Genomic DNA, 20456 nt, shown 5'->3' with positions numbered 1-20456 from the left:
CCCCACTATGACAATAAAACCATTATCAAGAGCATACAGGAAATACTTTTCCTTCTATTGCCTATACTGGCAGTAAGTGAAGGGGGAAGGTAAAGAGAGCTGGAAGGAGAGTGAAAGAAAGAAGGGCAACAAGTCTAGTTCATCTGAATGGAGTTTCACATAAGGAAGATAAGGTTAAAAGACAGATGGGCCATGCCCATCTTTGTCATGTAATATCATCTCAGCTAGCCAGAGCCCCTCATAGTGCTATCAGTGAGCATGTTTTGTACACATGAGCTCAAGCACCCTGGCCTACGATGGGTTCCTACGCACAGAATTGATTCCAAGAAAGATTATAAATGCCGTAAGTATATTATTCAAACACATTTTGTTTTCATTAAGTAACTGAGTTTCACAATGTCCCAAAGGAAAATATCTTTGCCTGAAACGTGACTATTACTCAAGTAGAATGCTAGCCTAATGTAACAGAGTCTGACTCCATTTGCGATGTTTGACTCCTGACAGCTTTCAAGTCCCACCATTCCCTCTTCCCTGTTTGCCCCACAAATGGGAAAAAGTACAACAAAGTCTGAGTGCTCTCTCCCTTGGTGCTGGTGGGAAGTTCAAAGCATGCAAGACCCTGTCCTTGTGGGGAACCCTCCAGCCCTACCTGCTAATCACAATAAATGCCAAAGTCAATCACCCCTATTTGTATTCTCAAGCCATTTCTGGACCTGCCTGGGAGCCTTACATATTATTAGAGAAAATCCCAGAAATATTTTTTTTAAGTTGAAATATCAAATTTATTACTAAATTACAAAGGTGATCTCTGAAGTGTGGCCATAGCTACCTCACACAGAGATGTTTTAGACACTGAAGTGCTGAGCAAATGGCTTTCTAGTTCCTGCAATATAAACTACACCTTTACTAGAGTCTGACCACATAGCACGCACATTTAAAAAGGGAGAACAGCCTGCCATGAAGAAGAGACTGTCAGTTAGAACTGATTTTGCTCTACATGACTTCACTTTGTCTGAATTAACTGTCTTCCCTGAGGAACAGACATGCTTTGGGCCCAGTGAACTTGTCCTTGGGTCTGCAGGTGAGAAAGGTAAGCTTTGCAGGGGAGGAGGAGGTGGGGAGGGATCAGTCTAAACTGGACTTCTAAAATCTCACTTCTCATTTTTTCACAATAAACAACCAGGTCTCCAATCTGTCTTTGCCACTTTTGACCACCCAATCATTTCGGGCTTTATTATTTTACTTGATATCTTGAGAAGCAATAAAAATTCCATTTGGCATATGGTTCTTGTCTGTGAAATTGATCAACACATTCTATAAAACCACAAATGGAAACATGTAACATCTTCACCCCAAAACAGTAAGCAGACACATCTGCTTGCTTGTTTGTTTCAATAATCCACTGATAAAAAAGAAAATCTCTCCAAAGACAAATGATGTAGTTTCAAAAGATCTAAGAAAGCAAAAAGTCGCTGATGGAATTCAAACTTCCTCCCTTCATTTCACTCTTCTCAAACTTTCCATGTCAACAGTTCAGTTATGAATTCTGGCACAGCTCTGACAAGAATTGAGGTGAGGAAAAAATGATCACTTTCTGCACAATTCAAAATGTTCTTCCTTAGAATGCTGATTTTAGACTGTGCCCTCTAGAGCCTAGGGTACAGTGCAGGTACCTCGGGGGCCTCTTTGTTTTCTGTAGGTGCAAAAAGGACCCTACAGCTAAAATAGTTAAACCACTGAATAGTCTTAACACTGCTCCCAATAAAAACATTTAAGAAAAATTTCTCCCAAATTTGTTCCATGTCAACCATTTAGTTCAACCAGGTTATATTTATAAGTAAATATGATGGGGACTTTTTCCATGTACAATGACACATCTATCCCTGAAGGCATGGTCCATAGAAAAGCAGTTCTAATTAAGTCTCCTGTCATTCTGCTGCTGGGCCTGACACTCAGGTCTCCAGAGAAAAGTATTCTGTGTAGAGAATAAATATAGTTTCAATGATCATCAAAATGTAATGCCACAGTGTATGCCTTATTAGGGTTAGATTAAAAAAAATCAGGTGAACATATTAGGGAATCAAGAGAGAATCAGGAAGAAAAACTTCACTATGTAAGAGCATGGAAATTAACGGATAGTTTCCTTTAGTTTTCAATTTGATTGCAGGAATACTTTTACATAACTAAAGTCATAGCTAAAAAGGTGTCTTTTTTTTTTTTCCACTTAACGGAGTATCAAACTTGTCTAGACTTCCAAAGACTTCAAAATAGTAATATTAATGGTAACACAAAATATGCCTGTGAAGAATGTACTGAAGCATTTTTCTGGATCAGGGAAAGGTGATTAGGATGGGTCTCCCCACAGAGATGGGTTCTTCCATGGTGTTGAGGAGTCAAGGGCTGGAGTTACTGGATAATGAAGAGAAAAGCAAGGAACACAGACACCAAAGAATCCTTCTTCTTTAGTTGTCCAGATATGACACAGCTGCTTAACAGCTGAGAAATTAACAGTACCTGGAGGTGGGAAATTTTAAAGAGGACTACAAATATCACCATCATCTGGTGCATAGTTTCTCTCTCCACTGGGTTTCTGGAATCTCTCCATCAGGCTACAAGGGACAGACCAGGACAGTTCTCTGGAGAGTGAGAGAAGGTTAATCAGGTGTAACACGGAAGGTGTTTAGCACAGTAATTGGCATACAGTCTTATGTTCCTTGATATCGACACAGCCAGAGTGCTAAACAGTACCCTTTATTGTGGTTCTCAGTTCTATTTGCTTCCATTTTTGGTGCTGAGTAACTCCAATTCCTAGAGGCTTATTCCAAGACCTCTGGGGTTGGAAGTCATTCATCTTCTGAGCAGCACTCTTCTCTTTATAAAAAGGTCTCAGTGTTAACTGCTCCTCACTGTCTGGCTGGGCTTTGTTAGCAACACCTGCTTGCTCCTGGGTGGCTGATGTCTTGTCTAGTTTGGACCAAGATTTCTTCTCCCAGGCAACTTCTCCATCAGAATCCCTTCTTCCCCCTTCTTTTCTACTCAGGGCAGATCTGCAACACAAATGAATTCCTAGCCAGAGTTGGAAAGTGAGGAGATTGAAGGAGGCCAAAATAACAGAGTTCTCTTACCTACCAGAGTATGTGGTAGTTTGTGGGGTTTTTTTAGGTTCATGTTGTCCTTTCTTCCCCAAGGCAGATCCGCCCAGAGACAGCTGACATCATACCCTTTGCTTCCGACCTAGCTCCCAGAGCCAGGCTGGAACAGGGCCTTGCAGAGCAGCCTGGCTTCTTTGCCCTCCATGGCTGGTTTTGTTCTGTAGGACTGTGCAAAGGCACCCACGGAAGCCACCATGCAGCCTGGGTTCTGCTCAAGCTGTATCTGGGGCACATGCCTAATTAGTACAAAGGCAAAGTGTGTGCTTGCTCACCCTGTGTATGCTCCTTATTATATGTAAGAAGAGTGCACGAATTTTCAGCAGGTGTATTAGCTTTAGGTAGAAAATCTCCTTTTTCTTTAAAATTTCCTGGATAAAATCTGTGACCAATTTTAAGAAGGCTAGGTTTTAGAGCAGTGTGTAGGAGGAACACACACACACATCTTGTTACACTTAGCGGCATTCATTCATCACACCCACTCTGTACTTCCAATTTCTCTCTCAAGACAGCAACAATTTTCAGACACTTAAAATACCGACATTTTATACTATGCTTACTACAACTGACTAAAGGTATAATTAGTTGTCACTAGAAACTATAGGTAGATACATTCAATGTTAACACAGATTTTTACAAATCCATATGGCTAAAGATTATACATAGCAGCGAATGTCCACAATAGTAAATAATAATTAAGAAGTTGAAGAACTATGAGTTCATTCACACTTCTATATTCCAAACTCTTTGTTTAATGTTAATATCAATTTCTTAGGAAGAGAAACTAGTTTTTAAAATTTCTTAAGTATATTACAATTTCACTTTTTGCCATCTGTATTTGTCTCTTAAAAGGAAAACAGATTTATTATAAAGTCATTTTAGTGTTTAAGAAACCAAACTGCCATGGATGTTTTCCAAGAAACACTATATTGATTTCCACTCTGCAGCATAAAATAATCGCATATAGAGTACAAGAGCAGCAACTCAGAGATCTTGCGAACTGAGTGTTTGAAAAGCACCCAGGTTGAGAGACCCATCAAGAGTGTTCACTCTAAAATGTCCACATATTTCCTTGCTTCTTTCAATAAAGCATAAAAATATGACTTAACTTTTTCTTAATAACATAGGACATTAAGAAAGAACAATGGATTTGAAATGAAGAGGACTGGGCTTGACTCCCTGAGTCAATACAGACTAGGAGAATGATCTTGGGCTTGTCATCCTTGCGGTGGGATCCCTGTGTTCCTCAGAACTGCCTAGAAAATTAGGTTAACCAGCACATATAAAGTGCTTTAGGGAAGTGCTCTGGCTCTTGCAGAAGGTGTTCCAGGAAATGTCGGCACACTTCCTGTCCTCTCGGCACAACATCTGAACAACTGAGTTATTGCTATGTGCTGCAGGCTTGTAACCCCTCTGCGGATGCAATTGGTCACTGGGCAGAATAACTGTAATTCCAGGTCTGGCTCTAGGGCTTGCTTTTATTTTTTTAATACTTATCAGATACCTATATATATTTTCTCAACTGGCTTTTTCCTCATAAAAGTGTAACACGAGCATATGACTCCTAGGCAATGGGTTGTGTCTACCCTTCTGCAAACTTCTTTCCTGTTCCCAAGCAATTTTTTTCACCTTTCAAAAAGTCAGCTTCCCTTATGCTATTTTCAGTTCATGTTTCATAGACCTTTGTGCCACAGATTAAGTTTATATATATTGTGAAAGAAGCCACAAAGCAATCAAGGCAAACAATAAGGCAGCCACTTGTACCTACATGAGCGTTATACCTCAGCTTTTTTGTGCTCTTTTGTTTACTAATGTTTTAAACGTGGTCTGCAGCTCATAGCCTCTGAGCTTAAAACATTTCGCTGTTAATGAAGCTAAGTACAGAAACTATTTACTTGGGTAGCTGTATCAAAAAAACAATATTTGCTATTTCATCCTCATTGCACGCCAGTGAAGTGTGAGCCATGAGTTATCAATCATACTTTAGAGATGGACAAATGCAGGTGTGACTAATTCAGGTGTGAAGAGAGAAATATAGACAGCTGGTTACAGCTGGTATCTTTCTTTGTATCTGTAAACCAAAAAGCTTACAACACATTATTTACTCACCTCATTAGAAATATCTTTTGGCAACTCTATGAACAATGACCATCTGCCTTAAGATATGTGGCTGGTCTGACATTAAATTTGTTATCCATCTCCTTTCTATTCCTCTTTGTACCTGCTTCTTGATGGATAATTTTTTTTTTCCTTTCCTATCTCCTATTTTCATTTCAGCTGCCAGACTTGCCTCAATTAGTCTATGAAACATATCTTGAACTATACTAGCTCTACAAGAGAGAATGAGCAATATCATAAATTTTAATAAATCTCTAAAGAAGAAAATTTAGTAGAAGAGTGAACTCCCAACATTCTTCAACAAACACCACCTTCTCTGTGAAGATTTACGTTGATGGCCACAGTTGACCACACCCTCTTTTTTGTCTCCACTGTCTTGTATTCTGTTTCTACTATACCTCCCATCACAGTGAGAATATATATATATATTTCTCTTTCCCCCACCAGGTTGTGAGCCTGTCAAGAGAAGAGTCCGTGATTTTAGTGTATAAGGCACTGAACATAAATTGAATGAAATAGAATTAAAGAACAAAACTTTATAAAAAGAAGATAAACATCTGGCCCATATCTGCGTTGATTTAGCTGAGTAGTTCTCAAATAAAAACGGGGGTGGGGAATGGGTGAAGTGAATCACAGGTACAAACTTTCAGTTATAAGATAAATAAGTCTGGGAATGTAATGTACATCATGGTGACTATAGTTAACAATATTGTATTGTGTAGTTGAAAGATGAGAGGAGAGAATTAAAGTTTTCATCACAAGGAAAAAAATATAACTATGTGTGGTGATGGATGTTAATTAACTTATTATAATAATCATTTTGCAGCAGATATATATCAAATCTTTATGTTGTACAGCTAAAACTAATACAATGTTAAACATGTCAGTTATATTTCAACTAAAAATAATTTATAAAGAAAAGGCTTTGTGTGCTCTAACAATTTTTTCACTAATATAAAACTAGTTAGGAACCACAAAGATATGGATTTATACTGTCTTTATGCAGTTTTGTTTTGATTAGCTCTAATAGCTGTACACCGATATGGCTCTTGTATTCTATTAGTTATCATTATTATGCTTTCATTAAAAAAAAAAGAAAAGAAAAGAAAAAATGGATGTTCTCTGGAGATCCCTGTAAATCCTACAACAATTTTAGTGATGAACAATTTCGGCTTTTAAACCATCACATTCTAATCTAGTACTTGACACTCTGATTCTGAGATATGTGTGGAGGACAGGGTGCCAAGATGCCAGAGGTAGCCTTTGATATAATTTTTTTGGTTTTGTTTTTAAGCCAATAAAGCCAAGATTGAGTCACTGAACTCCAGTGATAACAATGAGAATTCAAGTTATCTTGTAAACTCTTTCCCGTGTAACAGTTCTTCAGAATATATTAAAATTACAACAGCAAACCACTGAGCTAAGATTAAAATACTACATTCCCTGGGTCACATTTAAAATCATACTGCTTTACTTACCTTTCCATCATTTTAGTTATAAAATTAAGTAGCTGTGAAATATTTTTTTAAACATCAAAATGAATAACAAGATAAATAACTAAATTTCATGCTTCGAGTAAAATCTCTTCTGGTTAGGTACAGTTAAAAATGCTCAGCTTCTCAGATGGCATTTTGTACCGTACCTGTCCCGTGTACGCAAACTCCAGAGCCTGCTTTAAGCCAAGGCTTGTCACACCATGTAAATTCACCTCGTCAGCTCCACTTTCCACCATACAAAGACTGAACATTGCCTGAGGTGAGAAAGAAGAGAAAAAAGACAGTTATGGGACTTGAAAAGCAAGGGAACAGGACAAAGTCCTAGAGAAACTAGTAAAGAAAACATTTTACAAGTTAAAGATTGACTTTGGTTTCTGAAACGCTTCTGAAAAGGCTTCATTCAAAGAAGCCACTGCAAATCACTTTGCTGTCTAACCAGGTACAGTAACACACAAACAGCACCGCACACCTCACACGCAGAGTCTCAAACTTTCGCAGCCGTTCTCTGCGGTGATGGTGTTTAGGCTCACTCACTGAACTTGCTCTTGATCCTGAGGTCTCACTGCTATCACGAAATGTGTGGCATTCCCAGTCTTGCCAGTAGGACATGGAAAGTAGCACCCTTGTCTCCCAACTTCTCTTCCTTTTTCCTGCTCCACCTCACTGACACACCGCATTCCTCTCATCTGCCACATATCACAATACTCTATTCCAGCGATTCTTAATATGTGGCCCCTGGACTGGCAATATCACCCAGGAAACTGTTCCAAATTCTTGGCGCCCAGGTCAGACCTACTGAATCAAAAACTCAGAGTGGGGCCCAGCAATCTGTGTTGTTGTAATGGGTCACCCAGGTGACTCTGATACTCACTTGCATTTGAGAACCATCATCTAAGTTATTCAGTGAAAATCAATTTGCCCCGAAACCAATTCTCCAAATGGCCAACTTACTGAAAATCAGTTCTTCCACTGGATGACAGTATGTCAAATGGAAACTCGAATATTAAAAAGTGAAAACTTGCTAAATTAAACAAATGCATGGATTTAACCTTCCCACAACAAATCAGCCCACACTAATTTATACACTTTTAACAACTTTGACTTAAAAGGTATAAAGAGAACATTCAATTTTGTGTTACTGATGACAAAATATATTATTTACATTGTATATGTCTGTGTATTGAAAGAATTAACCTTATTCTGCCTTTGCCCGGGGCTTCTGGAAGGTGATCTCTAGGCCCTTGGAATATCCTGCCTGATCGAAGTATCTTTGTGAGTCTGGAGGCCTTTACCACTGACAGTCTAGCAACATGATTTATGATGGGGGTCTGGAGCCATGCCATTTCAGTTCTGACCTCCAGAGGAACTAGAAACTAATGGTATTAACTTGACCTCCAGGAGAGGCTGAAGATGAAATATCAGCCACACAGGGAGTCTGTGATTGAGCCCCAGTAAAAACTCTGGATACCAGAAGCCTGGACAAGCTTCTCTGGTTGCCAGTCCTCTGTGCACACTGACACACAGCATGGCCCGGAGGAGGTGATGCAATGAGTCCACAGGTGAGGATGACCAGAAGCTTCACATGCGGTCCCCTTCCGCCCTCTGCACTCTGCACTGTGTCTCCTCTCTTGGTTGGTTCTAATTTACATCCTTTCCCTCTAATAAGACATACGAAAGCTTTCAGTGAGTTCTGTGACTCTGTATAGTAAATTATTGAACATGAGCATAGTTTTAGGAATAGCCTCAAATTTTCAATTGGTGTCAGAAGTAAGAAAAGTCTTTAGGGGACTGTCCCTTGAGATTTTGCAGTTTGGCTAACTTCAGAGAAATAAAACAAAAAACCAAGCACCACCACCACTGACACATTTCATTGTTCTATGCAGTAATATTTCAGTTTATGCTAAATCTTTTTAATATTAAAATATGCTATTTTGTTTTACTAATATATTAATATTGATCTTTTAGCAATTTTTTCATTTTGATAAATTTATATTTGATCCTCACAATTCTACACATTTGAAATGAAGAATATATTTAACTTTCAGAAAATAATTTTATCATGAATAAACAAAATCTAACCTTTTAAAATCTAATCAAAATCTATCCTTTAGAAGCTGTTAAAGGCGGATAGTCAATATGGTAACCTGGGAACCTGGCTAGTGAGTGAGTTGATCTGGCTTCCCATTGTTGCCACTGGAAGTTAAGGTACTATGTGGTAGGTTAGAAACACTGGATTTGAAGTCACACAGTCTTTGGTTTGGTGAAGCATAGTGGTTAAGAGCAAGCTTGAAATCAAACAATTCTGGGTTTGAACACTGGCAAGCGACTAGGACAAACATATTAACCCGACTCAGTTTTCTTATCTGAAAAATAGGGCTAAAAATCATACCTATTCATAAATTCAGTTGAAGATTAGATGGGAGTACAATATAAAGTATTCAGTACAATGCCTGCTATCTGGCAAGCTCTTGGTGAAATTTCTATTTTGTGATAACAATAAATAGAATGAAGTTTCTTTTATGAATTCTCTTGTTAAAAGGATTGATACTTTAAAGTACCAGTTTCTAGACTTGGTTTTAGAGTTTTTTGTTTTTGTTTTTGAAATCAAGTGTGGCTATACATAAAAAAATGCTCATAAGAGCATTTTAATGGTAAATGGATTCTGCTTACGTATTTGTAGATCTGAAATTTTAAAATTAAAAACACAGGTCATAATAAAAAAAAAGTCTTTTAATTTGAATACTTCTGAATTTTTCTCTAGACTTCCTATAGCCACTTTTAAAATAACAAATTTCAGTTGTTTCCAATGTCTCCTTTTTATTATATTGAGTGTTTCAGTTTTTAATATTCCCTACACTAATTTCTTTCTTCAGATCTTCCAAGTTGCAGTTGCACCTGATGTGGTAACCAGCTGCTCTCCATCAACCCCATATGCAGAGCAAGACAGAAATGACTCAAACTGCGGAAGAATTATCTGGGTTAATGAAATGGAAAAAGTTCCTGAGAGCAAAAGTTAAATAACAGAACAAGCTGCCAAGGGAGTTTTTTTAACCTGCTTTCCTAGATGTCTTTCAAAAGCAACCAAGGTAATTGGCACAGAACAGGCATCTGCAGCAAGAGGTTTGTGAGCTACTGAACTTGAAGCTTGGCTAGGTAGAGTTGGGGAGAACGTGATCCCTTAAATAATGTATGTATATATTTGAACATTTTTTATACGCCCTAAAGGAACACCAAATTGAATACTGTGGTTAGATTATAGGGTATGACTGAAGAGGGAAGAAAGAGACTATTAACTTCACTCCGTTTACATAGTATTATTTCAATCATTACAATGGACATGAGTTACCTGTGTATTTCTAACAATTGCCTTTCAAAAACTTTGTTTTATTTTTAATGCTTTGGACTGTGCAAGAAGACACACCAGATTCAAATCCTGGCTCTATAACTTACTGGTCATGTGGGCAATTTACCTTGAACATGGGATCTTGGCTAATTTGTTAACTTTTCTGAAGCTCAGGCCCCTTATCTGTAAAATGAGGATCATACTAACCTCACAGGGTTTTGATGTTTAGATACAATGATGAATAAGTCAAGCATAATACCTGGCACACAGCAAGTGCTTAGTAAATAGAAACTGTTATTCTAATCGACACTGTCCTACTCTCATGTTTCACTTTGCTCCCAATTGGAATGAAAGCTAAGAAATGTTCTTCTCCCCCTGCCCTCTGCCCAAATCCATTCCTTTCAAATACTTTCCTGATGACAATCCTATTCAAAATCCCTATGACTGGCTGCAGGACTTCGTATTCACCACATACTCCTATACCTTACTTTAAGGAAAGACTCTAGCATAAAAAAAAAAAAAAAAAAAAACCATCACCACCATTTCAATAAACACATAACTTCCATTCTGATAGCATAATATATAGTTTTAGAAATTTAATATTACACCTTTAACACATCATAATTTTTAAAAATTATAAAATTGATCCAAAAAAAAGTTTACTATGAAATCAAGGTCAATGTCTTGGGTTCAATAAACTTACAAGGCACCTGAATTAGGAAAAGCCTCACAGCATTCCACCAAAGTAAGGAAGAACCCAGCCATCTGACACAGTGAAACACCAGCTTCCCAGGCTGCCCAGGCTGCCCAAGCTTGTAAAACAATGTCTAGAAACCTGCTAGAGCCCATAGGGAAAGACAAATCCTCCTTTGGTAGTAAAAGAGGTGATGAGGTCAAACTTCTTGAAAAGGCAAACTAAGCTTCATGAAAGTGGGCTTCATATCTTCCTCATTCACTTTAGAGATCCTAGACCCTAGCATTGTCTGCATGCAATAAATAGAGGTCAATAAATAGATGAACGAACTGACAAGCTCTTCAAAAAGTCAGCTGCAGATGAAACCCAGCTATTCTACACTGTTGTAAACAAAAATAATTTATTTGACGTAAAAAAAAATTTTCTGGGATCTAAAACATAGCTAAAGTTAAAGAGTATCTACCATAAGCTAAATAGAAATTAGTTCATTTGGAAAAATTACAAACATATGGTCATGTCCTCTGTCATGCCACAACATTCTGCCAAAGCATAGGATAAGGTTCTGCCTAGAAACATAAAAGCACTGCACAGACTCTTCCTTGGTTCACACTATTTTGCCTTTGGGAGAGCCTTGTCTAGGCTGAGATTTACGGTTGTCACTGCTCACTCTTGGCTGATAATGTGCTGCCACCACCACAAATCTTTCTAATTGAAAACCCAGTTTGTAAGAATACAATCCACTTTAAATGCCTACCACAGAGAGAGCTGAGGATTTATAATGTGTCATTGCTCCTGTATTTCACACAGAAATGACACGAATTGAGTCCTAAAATCACAGTACGTGAGTTGTTTCCCTGAATCACGTTAGCTGTCATGCAGTCACACGATGAGTTACAACCAGTTTTAGGTTGGTGCATTATGCCAAAAAATTGACCAATGGAATTCCTACTACATCTTCAAAGCTAAGTAGAACGACAGCTGATTGACTTTTTTAAGCACTTAAAAGTTGGTGTAATATGGTCTTTTTATATGGAAACTATATGTAGCTTTGGAGTTGTGTGGATATGGGCAAGATGTACTGTGAATTACCATTTTATCAGAAATCCAAATGATTTTATATATGAAGTAACTGGAGTGGGTACATTCAACCCTTATCTTTTACGACAGAGTTAAATAAAAGTAAACAAGCATGTTTAAAGAAGCACTGAAAAGAGCAACTTGCAATGACTGCAGCAGATCTAGCCTGATCCCCTACATCTTTTCTATGCCTAGTGTTACAGAAGTAGTGATGTTTACAATGGCCATGAGGCATTACAGAGATTTGCGCTAACTTCCGAATCAACAAGATCACATTTGGCTCAAATTAGTGTTAACGGTCATTATTCTTTATTGCATTTTGGTTATATCTCACATATAGAATGGGTAGTAAATCTCAGGTAATGAGACTGTTCAATTTACCACAATAGTCCATTTCCCTGATATTAAGGAGAGAAGGGTCCTGACTACAGTGCAATTGGACTATTTACCGTCTTTATTTCTCAAATGCAAAAACAATCTAATCCATTTGGGCAGCTTAATGGCCTGAAAGAGTGGGATGGTCTGGTTGGAGGGTATTTTCCCCCTTATATGTTTTATAGCTGTTTTAATTCTTCCTCAAACAGTATAATTATACTCTTTGAGAATAGAATATCAGGACAAACAAAAACAGTAAAATTATATTACTATAATTATAATTAGACAGCAAACATTAGTATTTCTAAAATATCAGTTTCCCCTTACCTTAGCCATATAAAAAAAAAAAAACCATCTTATATCCTAAGAACTGTGAAACATATTGGTTTTCCCAACATCTTCAAACATGTAACTTGTTTATTCAAAAAATCTAGCTGTATTTCACAGTTTTGCTCTTGGCACAGTTGCTTCTTAAATTAACTTCATGGTGATAATGAGCCCTTCAAAACCAGCATGATTATGGCTTATCCTATTTCTCTTTAGAATTCTCCTCTTCATGGATGCAGCCATATTTCAACTACTTGGGTCTTTTAGGGGAGAATGGAATGGAATGGAAAAAGAACACAAATCAAATTTTATTTTTCTCAGCTAAAGATATAGTAAATTTATAAAGCATAAAGAAATGAAGACTTTTTGGACTTTATAAAATGGATTCCATGGGAGCCATGACAGTAACATCAACTGGTTAATAATGGGAATGCCCTTAGGATGTCACTGGAATGCCTAAAATCACGGAAACGTCAGCCATGACTGTCCTGGATAAGCGCCCATCTGCAGGGGGCAATAAGCATAAGGAGCTGATCCCTGAGACAGATGATGCTCAAGCCTAAACCAATAGCATCACAGATGGGTGTGCGAAGAAAACTGACCTGCCCATGATAGCCGCTGGCCTGGGATTGATGCAAAACTATCCTCAATGCCAGTCAACAGAGCTCGCTTTGGAGACACTAAGGACTTTCATCCCTTTGTTCTGTCACGTAAGACTCTGTACTTCCCCCCTTTGTGTGTTGTGTTTAACTTGTGTGGATACCTGATTGATTTATCCAAGAAGGTTCCCCTCAATAAATGTGGCATTGTGGAAAGACACAAATGCGTTCAAGGGTGTTACTTCGGTAGCTGCTTTCCTTGCTCACAACAGTAAGCATGAAGGCTAAAATCTGTTGCCTATCTCAAGTCGGGTTATCCATATATGGTATTTATCCTTGTCAATTGTTATATACTCTGAAAAATAGCATCCATGCATCTAGCTTTATCTTTGGACCACCCGCTCAGATCCCTTGGCTTCTGCTCACTCCTCAAGTGCTTGTTACTTTCTAGCTCATGGTTCTATCCCTTGGGTTTACATAAAGAAATGTATTCTTTTATCTTTAAACACCTTTCAGATGTTTGGGATGGCACTTTTACTCTTCCTATTGAATATATTTGATAAGCCATAATTGAATGAAACTTTCCCAAGAAGAGACCTCATATGGCAGCCAATGGCACGATCCTGCCTTTTAACATCTTAAGGATACCAAACCTGGATTTCCTGCATTTTGACAGCTGTCCTAAGACAGACTTTGGGGTCTGCATGAAAGAGTGATTGAGCAGATGTGATAGAGTCTGCACAAATCAGGAGGAGTAGCTATAAAGAAAGAAAAATTTTGGAAGACAATAATATCAGAAAAGGTTGAAAGCCTCAAGAGAAAAAGAGGAGGTGGAGGAACTGCAGAGGCAGAGTGAGGGATTCTGTGTCGATTAAAATGATTGGCATTCAGAGAGAATTCTGTGAATAAAACACAGAGTGGCTCTTATGTGGCTCATCAAAGGTGCACTGGGTGTGTTTTAAGTATCACAACTAAAACCAGTCTCAAGTGAGTAGTCAGGATCTAGTTATTATGTCTGTCATGGGTGTAATAACAGATGTGCCCGCCCTGAACCATAAAGTATGCATATGTACAAGCACTAAAACATGCTATGTCTGTCTCAGAATTCATTAGATCCTCACATAAAATTTCTTACTCCTTTTCTGCACAGAACTTTTTGGAAGAATAGTAAAGATTATAGTGTGGAATCACCTCAATTATCACTTACTATTCTACTCTTTAAAAACTCAATGTAAGTTAACAATCACTCTTAAAATTTTAACTCAAATTTCAATAATTCTTTATTTTCAATGTCCTCTCTTAATATGTTTTTCTTCAACATACTAATATAAAATAAGGTGTGTAAGACTATAAATATAAGATCGCAATCCAGCTGTGGAATTTCTCTTTCATATTTCATTTTATTCATCACTTTGGTTTGACACCTGAAAGGCAGGCAATACACACTGGAGCCACTCTCTCATTATTAGGCGTACACACAGATGAGGGCAAGGGCCCCAGCTAACACACTGCTTCTTCTAACTCCATTAGTTACTAAGCAACCACTTCACTGGAACCTTCCTGATCCAAGGCAGAACAGACCAGTTTAATATGAAATGTTCAGGTCATCCCATATGTTCAAGTTCACTCTTTTTGCAAACATATTTGACGTTCTGTCCATGTAGGCTACATGCAAAGTCTCTACATCTTACAAAATGGGGAGAAAGGAGTTTAATAATAACCCACAAGAGTTCAAACACCTTTCAAAAGTAACTAGACAAAGAACTTCTGTTAAACCCATGAAAATGTATATATACGTATATAATTTTAAAAGTGATATGAATCATTTGATATGAAAATCTCTCATCACTTTAGCACCAAAAGTGTCTAAATGAAAAGAATAGTGGGAAGTCAATCTTTCAGGAATCCAGGTGTGCAAGCCCAAAATCCAATCAACATCAGATGGGCTAATTAAAAGCAATTGATTTAACAATCAGCTGAGCCATCCCACAGCGTGGTCAACTCATTTTGAATCACTTTTTTATACAAATGATAAACAGAATCAAGGCATATCTATAGATCCCAATAATTCTTTACACCAGTGTATCAGACACGTGATCAGCTGTCTTGCTCTCTTCCATAAAACATCTGTTCTTGCTCAATATGTAATTTCTAAAGGTTTGAAATTTTCATCAGCTTTATTATCCTTCAAACATGTGTTCCTGTTCTTTCAGATGAAGCGAAAGTTGACTGTATTGCTGCGATTAAATAAACATGAGTAAAATTGCAATTTAAATAAAAGAGTATAAAGTTGTAATTTTGAAAGCATAAATAAGATGTGGTAGAAATAAATATATACAAAGAGCTTAGCACTATGACTACATAGAGTAAATGATTAAAAAGTTAGCTATTATTATTATAAATATTTTTCTAGCTTCATAGTATTTACATTCAGTAGAAGTGAATAGGTTTAAATGAAAGAATAAAATGCAGACCAGAGTTCACCATTCTCCATTCACTATAATAAACACAGTACACTCACAGCACAATAATGAAAATACTAGTCATCTGATTTGAAATGTTAATGATTTCCCTGGCATTGATGCAAATAATTTTAAAAGGGGATGTGATAATGATTCTTTACAAGCTCTCAGCTTTCCATTTAGAAAGGAAATAACGTCTGACCATTACCACTATGAACTGGTACTTCGCCTTGAATTGACAAAGAGAATTCTATTTTTTTAATGACTGTGTTCGGTTAAAAGGAAATTATGAAGGCAGTTTATTTAAAAAAAAAACAAAAAAAAAAACCCAAACCCGCACACCTTTTGGTGCTCACAAGATCTTATCCCATAGAACATCTCAAATCAGCCTTCTCCTATTTATTCCACCAGTGCAGCTTCTATAAAAGGCAAACGTGTAGCTAGCTGTTCATTGTCAGCCAGGCAATTAATGCTTATCGAACATCCACCAGGTGTGAGGCTCTATAACAGACTGTCTATAAGATGTCAGTTTGACTGCTTAATTTGGCTTTGCTGAATGTCAAGGCCATCATTAATGGTGCTATTTTTTTCTGGCTAAATTTAAAAGCTCTTTCATGAGGCTTCTTGGTAGATATTAGCTAAATGACTAATCATCACATACAAGTTGCAGAATGCCAACATCTATTCAGACAACAGTTGATTATGGCTTAGGTGAGCAATTGAGCACATTTTCAATTGTGGGTGATTTTTGTCAATTTCTAAAAAATCCTTAGAACTCTGCAGGTTTTTTTTAAAAAAGTCGCCATTGCCTTAAAAAAGTCTATTGTTGCATGTTAGGTCTCTCTCCTAAACCAGATTCTGGTATTTTCAGAGTTACGAGTGGAGAGGAAGAGATCAAACACAACCACGTTATGTCCACAACTAATCAGCCAAAGACTCTGAAACTTGTGAGTAGCATAATGTCCAGTTTTCCTTAGGTCCTAATTCCCTAATGGCTTTAGGTGATTGGTCCTTGTAAGACCAGGCCAGCTGGATCCCAGAGAAAAGTAAAATGTCTGCAGAGTCACAAGTCTTTTGGACTCAGCACTTAAATCTCCTTTCCAACAGTACCTAACCACTAAGAATCTAAGAAGTTCTATGTTGAAGAGTTGGTACAGTCATCACTCTCCTGTTTTTTAACTCAACTTTAGCCTCAGCAATGCCAAATTCTCATGTGTGGAAAGAAATCAGAGTTAGTGACCCAGTGTCTCTGAGCCATCCTTTTGCTCCCAACCCCCACACCATCTATTATACAGAGAGATCTATATGGATAAAGACAAAAACATTTTGTTTTAATGAAAATCACTCTTACTTGTGAAAGCTGAAAGAGGTGTCACTGACAGTTTTGTATTTACAACTATATCTATGGGCTCAGACATCTCTGTCACTGCTGAATACATATAATCCAAAATCCCAGAGGGGAATGAGCTTTTGCTGACTGGGCCAATGACTCCAAAAGCTTAAAAAAAACCTAAATGGTGGCTTATTGTCTTTACTATTTTTTAGTTATATAAGTAATACATGAACAAAGTCTTTTTAAAAAATTAGGTTATCATCAAAAAAATTAAAGTCTTATTTTCTGAGAAAGTAGGATTTGAGCAAAGATCTGAAGAGGCAAGGGAGTAAGCCAGGGAGGTATCAGGGAGATGAGAAATGCAGGTAGAGAAAACAGCTGTGCAAAGGCCCTGAGGTGAGAGCAGGCAAGCATGTCTGAGGAACAAGCGAGGAAGTCAGTGTGATTGGAGTGGAGGGAGGGAGGACCTAATCAGGTAGGATCAAGTAGGCTAAGACACTGGCTTTTTACTCTGAGTGAAAGTAGAATTCATCAGAAGGTGCCAAGCAGAAGTGACATAATCTGAGTTTTGCTTTCAATAAGATCACTGGAGCTGCAGTACTGAAACAGATTCCAAGGGATTGAGGATTGACATAGGAAGATACGGTAGGAAGGAAGATACTGCAAAACTCCAGGCAAAAGATGACGGCGGCTTGCACCAGGGTGGCAGTAATAGAAGAAGTGGCTGGAGTGTGAATATATTCAAAAGTAGAGCTATGGGACTTGCTAGCAGTTTTAATGTCGAGAATTACTTAGCGGTTTGGGGCCTTCATTAATTATAGAGCTGCTGTTAACTGAAATAGAGAACATTGTACAACGAGAAGGTTTCTATGGGGAAACTGAAGTTTGAACTGCACACATTGGAATTATGATGGCTCTTAAACATCCAAGTAGAGATGACGAGCAGGCCATTGGATCTATGAGTTCTGGATTTTGGGGAAGGGTCCTGTCTGAAGAATAAATTTAGGAGGTATCATCTGTGATGATTAATTTTATTTGTTATGAGGTACCTAGACATTCAGTCAAACATTATTCTGTATCTGTGAAGGTGTTTCTGCATGAGACTAACATTTGAATCAACAGACTGAATAAAGGAGACTGACCTCCCTAATGTGAGTGGGCCTCATACAACCAGTTGAAGGTCTAAATAGAACAAAAGGCTGAATTAAAGACAGTCTCTGCCTGATTGTGTTCAAACTGGAACACTGGCTTTTTCCTGCCTTTGAACACAAAGGAAAACATTGGCTCTTCCTGGGTCTCGAGCCTTTACTTTTCAGACTTAAACTACACACTGGTTCTCTTAAGTCTCTAGCTTCTAAACTGTGTAGATCTTGGGACTTGTTAGCCTCCATAATTGTATGAATCATTTCCTTATAATAAATCTCTTTAACAAAATCCTATTGGTTCTGTTTCTATGGAGAACCCTAACTAATACGTCATTTTATATAATATATATGTGTGTGCGTGCGTGCGTGCGTGCGTGTGTGTGTGTGTGTAAAGTCATTAGACAGAATGACAGGATAATGAAAGCTGGTGTAGACAGTGAAATGCAAGGACTAGGTCCAGGCTACTCATATTTTCAAAAGATGAGGAGATGAAGGCAAAACCAGCAATGATTATTGAGAAGTAGCAGCTAGGGAGTGAGAAAAAAAACTAGATAACCCAAATGCCAAGCAAAGAAAGTATTTCAAGGAACAGGAAGTATCAATATGCTGATGAGTTGAAAAAAAGGAAAACTGAGAACTGGAAATCATTTGGTTTGGCTATATTTTATTTACGATTTTTGTACATATGCTCTTAAGTGAGATATGGTCTTCATTTCTTTTGCTGCCTTTGTGTTTTGATAATAGAATTATGTCAGCCTTGTAAAATGAGGTGTGTGGCTTTTCATTTCTTCTAGACTTTAGAACAGGTTTATGTAACACGGGAAACAGTTAAGTAAAGAGTTGGTAGTACTAGCAAGTAAAAAATGTGGGCCTATTGCTTTTACGAAGAGATATATGGCTACCTTGACTATTCTTTTACCCAGTGTCTTGTATTTTTCTCTCTTCTTTGTTCCAAATTTGGTCATTTATATTTTCCTAGAAATTTACTCACGAAATTTCATAGTTTATTTATATTAAGTTTTTATGGTATCTCTGATAATCATTTTTCCTTTCTTCATCTTTAAATATCATCTTTTTCATTTTTATATCCCTCAAATTATCGTTTTTATATATATATTGTTTCTCCTACTTTTTTACAATTCTTGAATACATTTGGCCAAAGTTTGTCTAAATAATTCATATTGTAAAAGATAGCTTTAAATATTTGACAACATTAAGAAAATTGTTCTTGCTACTTTATAAAGACATGCTTTTATCTTTCTTTTTTCCAAGATATTTTATTATGGTTTATTATATAATTCCAACTTTTAGAGTTGAAAGCATAGGTCATTATTCTGAGTCTCTTCTCTTTTGAAATAAATGTACCAAGGCTTAGAGAGGAAGGACATTGTGATATGCCTCTTTCATGAAGAATTTTTTGTGCTCCCAGCTGCTGGGAGAACTGTGGGAAGACAGACTTCACTAGCCAGCCTCTTCAGGGATTGCCTCAGTGGCTAAGAGTGCTTTGTCCAAGGTTATGCCCCTTCCCTGAGTGCCCACACCCAAAGACCAATTGGTACAAGAATATAATGTCCCAGCCACCTTGGCAGAACACTGAAGTGCATTTTAGCTTCAGAATACCTCATGGAGTCAGCTGAGACTGTTGTCAGGCTTGCATCGAAGATCAGCTTCTCTTAAATTCTGCATTCTTACCTCCCTCCATGGGTTTTGATTCCAAGGGCTCTTCATACTAAACTCTGTCTCAAGAGTCTTTGTCCCAGGGAACCCAGGCTATAATTGTCTTTCTTCAAACCCATCTTAAGAACAATGCTTTAGTATTGTTTTAAATATTGTGAAATTTTGATTTTTCTCTTTAACTCATGAATTATTAAGAGTGCTTTTTAAAATTTTTTAAGTGTATGGGAGATAAGATTAACTTTGTTATCGATTTTTGGTTCTATTGAGTTCCCTATGGTGGACTTACTATGTGGTCAGAATGACCTGCTTAACTAGTGAGTTGAGAATGTATGCTATCCAGATCCTCTACGTTATTATTTGTTTTAATCTATAGGATCTGCCGGTCTCAGGGAAAAGAGTATTAAAAATCTCCCACTATGACTGAGAATTTGTAAGTTTCTCCCTATGATCCTATTGTTTTCCTAAAATATTTTGAAGCTTTTTAAAATGGATATAGGTTCATAACTATTACCTTCTTGATAGATTACTACAGAATATCACTTCTGTCCTTTCTAATTCTGTTCATTCTGAATTCTAGTTTGTGACATATTAATATCATTACACATTCTTTGTTAGTATCTAATATATTTTCTGTGGTATGTTTCTTATAAATAAAATACAC

At 37.3% G+C, this 20456-nt stretch overlaps 1 protein-coding gene across 8 annotated transcripts in view; it reads right to left on the bottom strand.

Annotated features, from left to right (window-relative positions):
- The window catches only part of KLHL32 (kelch like family member 32), a 180388-nt gene that overhangs the window by 103269 nt on the left and 56663 nt on the right, over nt 1-20456 (bottom strand). For all 8 annotated transcript variants that reach the window (XR_004950742.1, XR_004950743.1, XM_036220168.1 and 5 more), the window contains exon 4: nt 6910-7017. Coding sequence is in view for 5 of the 8 variants with exons in the window: in XM_036220168.1 (XP_036076061.1) it covers nt 6910-7017 (108 nt within the window). In the remaining 3 variants the exon portion in view is untranslated. The remainder of the gene's footprint in view (nt 1-6909; nt 7018-20456) is intronic.

This window comes from Rousettus aegyptiacus, unplaced genomic scaffold (genome assembly GCF_014176215.1).
Source record: "Rousettus aegyptiacus isolate mRouAeg1 unplaced genomic scaffold, mRouAeg1.p scaffold_m13_p_1, whole genome shotgun sequence".
Lineage (NCBI taxonomy): Eukaryota > Metazoa > Chordata > Mammalia > Chiroptera > Pteropodidae > Rousettus > Rousettus aegyptiacus.
Note: the sequence above shows the minus strand (reverse complement) of the source record. Positions and strands in the feature narration are given on the sequence as shown.